This window comes from Echeneis naucrates, chromosome 1, assembly GCF_900963305.1.
Source record: "Echeneis naucrates chromosome 1, fEcheNa1.1, whole genome shotgun sequence".
Taxonomy (NCBI): domain Eukaryota; kingdom Metazoa; phylum Chordata; class Actinopteri; order Carangiformes; family Echeneidae; genus Echeneis; species Echeneis naucrates.
Genome location: NC_042511.1, coordinates 12,779,574 through 12,788,649, shown reverse-complemented (window position 1 = coordinate 12,788,649; position 9,076 = coordinate 12,779,574). Strand labels below are relative to the sequence as shown.

Here is a 9,076-nt window from a genome sequence, read left to right as displayed (position 1 = left end):
GGCTAAATGGAAGAGACACACTGCATCTGTTCAGCAGTCTCTTGTAACCGCATAGCACTGTATTACATCTTTTTTTATTTTCTCTTACTTTTAGTGTGATGATCCCCTATCTATGTTTTCCGTGTACAAGTGCTGGTATCAGCTCCTTTGCTGTGCAAAACGACGCATCGTATGAAACACCAAAGTTTTTGCTCAGTAATTGCTGGCTACAGCAGGTTGGTGGGTGGTTTATAGTGAAGAGGAGCTATTAAATGTAAAACATTAGACTTTTTGGATTGGATTCACTCTGCTGATTTAACTTAAAGTAATCACACAATGCAACTACTAAATCACTAATGCTTAAGATTTGTGAATAGTTTAAGAGTGATTTATTCAGAATGTCAATACGCCTTTACACAGCAGGCTGCTGTACTGCTGTTTATTACACAGGTCTTATCATTAATGTTGGCTCTGCTCAACTACACAGTATCAGGAGTCTGTACATACAAGCGTCAACCTGTTCATGGCCCCCACATCAGTAAGAAAAGAAGACAACACATTTGATATCTGTGACCAAGGTTTTAAGTTTTTATTGAATCTCAGGCAGAAATATACATGATAATCCTTTATTGCTCGTAGCATTCAACGACTCGCTGTCACTTCTAAAACAACAGTAACTAGAACTGAATCAAGCATCTCGTCATGTCATCTTTTAAAAGACTGTTGTGCACTGAATCAGTAGCCAAACTACGGTATTCACATTAGTGTGTGTCTGTTTGTGTGTATCGGTGGATAAGTGATCTTGTTCTGTCTTTGTCAGAAATCTTCACATGAGCTGAAATCCAGACTTGCATGTCCACGTTAATAGTTAATGTTGCTTTGTATAGTTTGAATATCATTAACACGTATTTTTATCTATTCATACAATTTCTTTCAGAGTTCTCTCCCTAGTAGTAGATCCTGATAATATGAGTATATATACTGTAAGTTTTTGTTTTATGGCTGAAAAGTTAAGGTTTCGGCTATAAGGTCATTCTTCATCCAAACAAAGAAATGACAAAAAAAAGAAAGAAAAACCCTGCAAACCTGTAAATAAAATTTCCTGAATGCATACATATCATTTTTTTTATTACTGCTATTATATAATTATATTGACATGGTTGTGAAAACACACTCAAACTTAGGAGTTATTGCCTTAATATTTTTTGCATGATAAAGAAGAGGATAAAAGGTTCAAGTAGGGGATTGGGGTGTAGGTGGGGGTGGGGGAGGGGTGAGTTGGTACATATTCACACAACAAACTTGTCTAGACAAATGGCATGCAAGACGTGAGAAGGAGACGCACTGAACAGGGGGGCATAGGAACATTTTTAAACACTACACTACATGAATGTTATCGCACTTTGATACTGAGCACTGCAGAAGTGTGGGCTGGATAGACAGGTTTTACAGAGAATGTGTCACATTGTGTGCAAAAGGTTTTACATAAATTTCAGACATGGTCGAACACAAAACAGTAGCTTTGGCAGCACACAACAATTGTCTTTAAATTTCCGTTTTAAAATATGGCTTATCAAGTTATCACTTTTTTTATTTTAGAGACAGACACACAGTTAGTATAATAATTTCATATAGTATTTTATGATTGTTTTCCCACCTTCTCATTTATTCATTTATTTATGTACAAATTGAGTGAACAGCGTAGTGGACAAGGAGATTATTTTATCAGTGCTGCAAGAGAGCTCCGCAGCAATGGCAGAGGAGAGAAAAGGGAGTTTAAAACTTGACAGACTAGAAGGCTAAACTATCAAACATTGTGTCTTTAGCCCCTCTGCTTGCTGTCAGCTTCATTAGTGTCACATAGCTAATGATAACATCAGTCAGGTCAACGCTCACCTGGCCCATGGGTCACCCTAGCTTAGTCTAATGGCAGAAATTCACACTGCTGGTTCACATCTGATTCATCTCCCCACCATTAAAACTGTGATTTTTCCCAACGCCCAAAGACCACGTTTGTGTTTTAACTTAGTTTTCATCACTTCACCTGTGGATGGGAAAAAAAACCCCTGACATAAGCCAGCCCTGTGAATGCAGCCCATGAACTAAACTGGATAATGTTAGCATTAGCTAGCTGGCTAATCTACTTCTTCAGCATGTCTTGCAGTGGACCTGGCAGGTATTTCATCACTGTGTCCATGATGCTCTCCTCTTCCTCGTCATCACCGCAGCCGGCCGGCACGGCCTTCTTGGGTCGGGTCAAGCTGCCGGCGGCAGGCTCCTCTGCAGCGGCTGCTGCCTCGGCCTCGGCCTCCTCGCGCTTTTTCAAGCCATACTGGTGGTCAAAGCCAGAATTAGAAACATGATAAAGTTACGGCAGTGAAAAATCTCGACACCACAGCCATCTTATTTGAATCATTATGATGCATAAAATGGGCATTTTGAGGGGAAGGGGCACTTGGATGGACAACACCAACTGTTGTCTGTTGCGTGGAAATGCTTGTTAACTTCACAGTGTCCCCCAAATGCCCCGACTGACTAAAGCCCCAGCAATGGAGTTGGACTATGTTGGTACTGCAACTTTCAGAATCATCACAAGACACTTGCGGAAATCACTTTTTCCTTACGCAATCATTAGATCATTGTAAACCTTTAACCAGATGAGATATAAATACATTTATTCCATTATTGTGTATTGTTGTGAACCAATAACGATAGCAGGAACAATAACTGGCATAACATGAGTGCATTATATTGCACATACACTCATCATCTATAATAATTAACACTGAATGTCAACCATCCATCAGAGAATTTTCCATTTATCAGGTTTATTTGCAGCAGCTGCAAACCCTTTACATCGTCTTTGCCTCTCTCTTTTTCCTGTCTGTGTCCTGTCAGCAGTGCGGTATTTGGAAATGGATGCCATTAACACTGCAGATGATGTAGATGTTGTTTTACAGAGGTCACACTATGACAGTGCATAAAGTTGCGGTATGTGTTTGTTGGACACATCATCACTGGATCCTTTTTTTTCCCCCCAACAAAACTGCACTGAAGAAAGGTGAACTGTAGCAGAAACATTTCAGTATATTTCCCCGAACCAGGGCGGGCCACGTTTATGAATGTGATTCCCTCTTTGCTCGATCATCTGTCATACTGTGGCTTGAACATGTGCAGGCTTCATAATATGGGCATTTCCTGCAGTTATCTGCTGCGATGGGATAAAGTGGCGGAAGCAGCTGACAGAGACCTTTCAGTAACAAGCACTTTGGGAGCTGTTCTTTGCTCTTTGTTCTCTTCTGGGAGGACTTAAGAAGAACAGAGGATGGTAGGAGCCAAGGGAGGAGTGCTGCTTTTCATCTCATTGATTCACAGTGTTGTCCTTGGAACCACCTGACCCACAGACTGCTTGTCCTTCAGTGAACAGTCCTACACTTCACCCTTACCAGCCATTACCTCAGCAGAAGCGTCACATCCTGTCATCTTTATAGAACAAGATACTCATGATACTGGTACAAAGTCACCTTCATAACACATACTGCACATAGCATTTCAAACATTAGTGTAGAGTCAAGCACAGAATCGTTTTCAGATCATTGGGACTTGCAGTTTTCATTTCTAAACCGACCATCTCTGTGACCATTCTGTTAAGAATGGCTCCTCCTTTCTGTTCATCTATCGCTTGCTCCATCTCTCAGTTCTGTTCAGCTACTTCCTGATCATCCACTGATCTATTTTAAAACTTCACAAAAAGATAAAAATAACATTAAAGCAAACAATCACAGTGCGATAACAGCCTATTTAAAATACAAGTCAGGGAAAAATTGTGTTGCTGTCATGCAGCCAAGATGTAAAGCCATTAGAAGATCCACTAACACGGGATCATGACTGCATCCAAAATCCTCAAACGTGGATCTGATAAACTTTTTGAAATATAACAGTCATAACAGTAAGACCTCTCTGGGGACCATGACCTTTTTGTGGTGGAGAGGTCCCTGTGAACCTGGGACCTATGTTGTCTGGAGCTTTATGCTCCTGGTAGTGCTGCCCATGGTAAATTGGTCTCAGGCAAGGGGCCACACAAAGAATGGTCCACCTGGAGTCAGGCCCAGATGGGGAGCCCTTGTGCAAGTGCCTGGGTTAGGGTGCCAAGAAAGAGTTGCGTGGCAACTGCTCCTCCACCCTGTAGGCCCACCCCACCACAGAGAAGACTGGTGGAGTTAGGTGCACTCGCAGGTGATGGGGGGTCTCGACGTCCGGACCCTGGTAGCATAGGCTGGCCCTCAGGACATGGAGCGTCACCTCTCTGTGGTGGAAGGAGCCGGAGCTGGTGCGGGAGATGGAGCGCTACCAGTTGGATCTGGTGGGGCTTGCCTCAACGCACAACTGAGGCTCTGGAACTGTGCACCATGCCGCTGATCTTGTTCGTGATCTTCAAGGTTAGGATTTCTAGGCGTAGTCATGGAGGAGAGAGGTAGCAGTCCAGGAGTACTGCTTTTTGCGGACAATGTGGTGCTGTCAGCACCATCAGGACAGGTTTGCAGCCGAGCATGAAGTGGCTGTAATGAGGATCAGCACCTCAAAATCAGATGCCATGGTTCTCCGCAGGAAACTGACGGATTGGCATACTCAGTCATACAGTCATACTTAGTTGGGAATGAGTCCCTACCCAAAGTGAAGGATTTCAAGTACCTCGTCTTGTTCACAAGTGGGGGGACCTTGGAGTGTGAGACTGGCCAGAGAATCCAAGCACTGTAATGAAGAGAGTGGTGAGCCCAAAAGCGAAAATCTCGATCTTTAGGTCAATCTTCGTTCCTACCCACACCTGTGGTCATGAGAACTGGATCATGACCAAAAGAATGTGGTCACGAGTACAAGCAGTCGAAATGAGCTTCCTCAGACCGGTGGCTTAGAGACAGGGTGAGGAGCTCAGAGTAGTAGCAGCTGCTCCTTTGCATTGAGAGGAGCCAGTTGAGGTGGTTCGGGCATCTAACAAGGATGCCTCATGGGCGCCTCCTTTGGGAGGTGTTCCAGGCACATTCAGCTGGGAGGAGGCCTCGGGGCAGACCGAGGACCAGGTGGAGAGATTATATCTCCACTCTGGCCTGGGAACGCCTCGGGATCCCTCAGTCAGAGCTGGTGGATGTGGCTGGGAAAAGGGAAGTCTGGGGCTCCCTGTTGAAGCTGCTACCCCCCCAACCCGACCCCGGATAAGTGAATGGAGATGGATGGATGCATGGAAGTAACAGTAAGTATCTTTTCATTAATTGTGTATTATTAAATGTGCTTCTTATGGTAAGGTAGTCAAAAGCCTTCTGTCTGTCTTTGCCTTAGTCTACCTTATCTCTGATGCCTTGCCTCATCCTCTCCCTCTCAGCCTCCATCTTGGCATATTTGTCCTTCCTCTCCTCCTCCTGCTGCCTCAGTGCCTCCTGTCGCTCCTCCTCCTTCTTTGCTGCATCGGGGTCCTCCTCTTTCTCCTCCCCTCCCAACATCTTGCCCACATCAGGAGGCCCTCCTGAGGGAAAATGAGACATAAGACATAACAACAGCTTGAGGAGTAATGAGATGTTAAACCATCAGACGAGTCTGTAAAACTATGAGAAAAAAAAAACAACAAAACAAATAGCCAGAACACAAAGTTCAGGCTAAAATCTGTCATTTTGTGCCAGTTTACTCTATTGTCTCTATACTTCACTAAGTTCTGTTATTCTTCACAGGACTGTTGTCCTGCCAGGGTGGAAGAGCCTGTGAAATACCATTTAAACCATCAGAGACACGCTTTTTATCACGCAGCTCAAAGCACTCAGCTTTCTGATTTCATAGTCCATACACAAGTTTACTTTGACGGAAGTATCAGTCCTGTATGTTTATATATTCTCTCATGGTATTTATTCAACTTTTCTACCTGCTCTATGTAATATAAAAGAACAACTTTGTTTTGTAGTGTTTTATTGTTTGTACTTAGTCGTTTCAGAGGCTTTTGCAGGACGTTTAACATTCGTTTGCTGATTGTTATATTATTACACATATAGGTAAAGTGCCAGCTTATGGAAGAAGAGAGATAAGTAGCCTGTTTCTGTTCCAAAATAATTGAATAAAAATACCACAAAACCCACCAAACGTTGCTTACACTGAGACACACCTGGGCAGAAAAGCAGATAGACAGAAGCTTTATGTGTGGTCTGTTTGTTACAAGAAGACGGGATAAAGGCTGATGACAGATGACAGGAAGGCTGCAGCATGAATTTGTTGTTTATATGTAATACCCCTTTGTGTGTTCTGCTTACTGTTCCTATAGGAATGATACATCCCATAAAATCGTGCATCATGATGCCAAGGTAGAGAAATGCTGAGTGCTGCAAAAAGAGGAAGGGGAGAGTGTAAAACCTGTCACTACGCATCAAGAGAAGAGGGAGGAAGACAGATGAAGAACAAAAGCCAGTGGTCTGGATGAATTGGGCAAAGACTGGAGCAGAACAGTAGTGAGGGGGCAGCAAAGAAAAATGGAAAAAGAAGGGTAGGGAAGATAGGGAGTCAGTAATCAGCAAAAAAAAGAAAACAAGACATATTTAGGAAAACAAGGCAAGCATGAGGAGAGGAAGAGAATCTGTCAGAAACGATTGAGTCCAATTAGCTGAGCTGTTCCAGTTAGTAGGATTACCCAGCATTTTTTGTGGGACCAGAGAGAGAAAAGGAGGAGAGTGTGACAGCTAAAAGACGAAGAGGAGAGAACGGTGAGAGGAAAGTGACAAAGTGAAGGGAAGGGGGAAGAAGGGGGGAAGAGAAGAAATTAGGTGTGAAGGAAAGCGTGATGAAGAAAGAGAGGGATGGGAAAGAGAAGATGGGAGGAGGAGGGAAGTATTTAGAGGCAGCAAAGGGGCATCTAAGGAGAGAAGGAAAGCAACAGAGACAAAGACAGAGTACTCCCTTAGTCTGCAGCTGCCCCCGGTATCTTTGGTATTTTGACTCATCAGCATAATAAAAGTGAACTGCAGCAAAATGGGGAGGGATAAAAGATGAGAGAGATGGAGGAGAAGAAAAGATTGGGAGGGAAGGGATGAGTGTAAGAGCAATGAAGGGGAACAAGGAAACAAAAACATCTGGCAACTGCAGTCCAAAGGAGGGTGGAGAGCTCTTTTGGCCACTTATAGTTCTACATTTTTATATTTTTTTATACTATACTGTCTTCTATGCGTTAGTTCTATTGGACACCACCTGAAGGTAAAGCAGAAAAAAAAGCACTTGTTTGGCCTACATGAGAAATGTTATATATATCTATAAATTTGGGGAACCATATTTATTGTCTGTCTTGCTAAAAGTTAGATAAGAAATTGTTTTTCTTTGGCCATAAAAGTGGGAACCTGCAGCCTGACTCATATGCAAAAATGCCAGATTAGCATAAAATTTAATCAATATGAAATCTTAAGTGTGAAAAGAACATGCTGCAGTCTTTTTGCATCATGTCAGACTCTTGCTTGGGCTCATTGGTAGAGTTTGGTATCTCAGACAACTTTCTGCTGGCTATTATTTCATACAGACGTAAGAGCAGTATTGATCTTTCCAGATCAATACCAGTGAAGGCACAAATAATTGTATTGCTTGAAACGTCAGGCTAAAACTGTACACCCAAGTGATGAAGAGACAAGATGGCCACCTTTAAAAACAAACAGGAGGGCTCTCTGGAAAAAAATTATATCAAAGCAAAGGGGTTAAAATTATTCCCCTGTACCAAAATTTAAGAAAAGAAAAAAAAAAAACAGCAACACTTAGATCTAACTGAGAAAGACAGAGCCAGATGAGAAGAAAATAGTGAACAAAACCAGAGTAAACTGAAATAGGACTGTATCAGATTTGATAACAAGTACAGAGAGGCTGACAGAGCAATATCTGTCTAACCATGATACAATATCTTTGCTCCTTATTAGTGTGTGTGTATGCGTGACTGAAAAAGAGAGAGCGTGCGAACTGAAGCATATACAACCCCTGTTCCTATATACACATGAGGATATAAACATCTGAGTGGTGTATTTCAGGCAGACAAGTATCATATGGTTATGTACATGCTCAAATATACATTCATGTCCCTGTATTTACTGATAAAAAAATACGTGTATCCAAAATATCCAGTGGCATTTAGCATTAATGCTAACATTTACAGTACATCACCACTAGATAGTGGCTCATACCCACTTTAAGTGTTTCTCTGCAGTCTTTACATGCAATTTTACCACATTACGACGTTGTACTGAAATGTGTATTTTCACTGTGTTGCTATGAAACGGGTTGCATACAAGTTCGTTTCCTGTCATAGCCAGCACTTAAGCGCGAATTATAGCTGGACTCAGTGTTCAATAAATAGTTTTATTCTTCATGTGTTTACTTGTGATTTACAGAGCAAAGACCTTCTATGAGAAGCCAAATTCAGCTTCATGTTTACATGCACTGGTATCCTCAGCAGACAGATTATCTGACAAGCAGGATGTGGGATCATCATACAACCCAGTACCTGAATTATGCCCGTTAATAAAGGCCATGCAAACACTGCTATTGACTCATGTAAATGGAGCAATTACTCACATCCAGCTAAAACTCATTGTGAAATGATTCCCTTAGCATGCATGGCCTAGGAAAAAGGAAAACGCCCTCCAGTACCTCTTCAACAACACTGAGCCAAACCGAGACAAAGTTGGTCTGGTTTCTCAAAATCTTATTAGTGCACTGAGATTGTCTTTGTTCAAATGTAAAAAGGAGGATCCTGGGAGACCAAGCCTTGAGTTATATTGAGCTATGACACCGGCTCCTACTTTGTGAGCCATTTGTTAGAGATACAGCAGAATAATTCCATTAAGATCTCAGCGATCACATGAGCTGCACTGACCTGTGCTTTCACTGTTTTTCATTAACGTGTCTTTACACTTCAGCCCGGCAAATTTGTTCAATGGACAAACAAGCTAAAGTCTGTGATGGAACGCTGACAGGTTGGCCTTTAGCTTGCATTGTTAGGCTTTGCAGAACAACATTATAATGTATGTGTCAACATCAGTACGGAGAGGAAGGCTCCTCCATTAAGCAATCCAGTTTATAGCGATCTCTG

General features: G+C 42.3%; 1 protein-coding gene across 1 annotated transcript in view; it reads right to left on the bottom strand.

Moving 5' to 3' along the window:
* Positions 1 to 595: 595 nt before the first annotated feature.
* Positions 596 to 9,076, bottom strand: part of cplx2a (complexin 2a) — a 37,887-nt gene continuing 29,406 nt past the window's right edge. Inside the window, exons 4-5 of the mRNA XM_029499081.1 lie at positions 5,319 to 5,497; positions 596 to 2,311 (exon numbers count right to left, since the gene is read on the bottom strand). Coding sequence (XP_029354941.1) covers positions 2,120 to 2,311; positions 5,319 to 5,497 — 371 coding nt within the window. The 3' untranslated portion in view covers positions 596 to 2,119. The remainder of the gene's footprint in view (positions 2,312 to 5,318; positions 5,498 to 9,076) is intronic.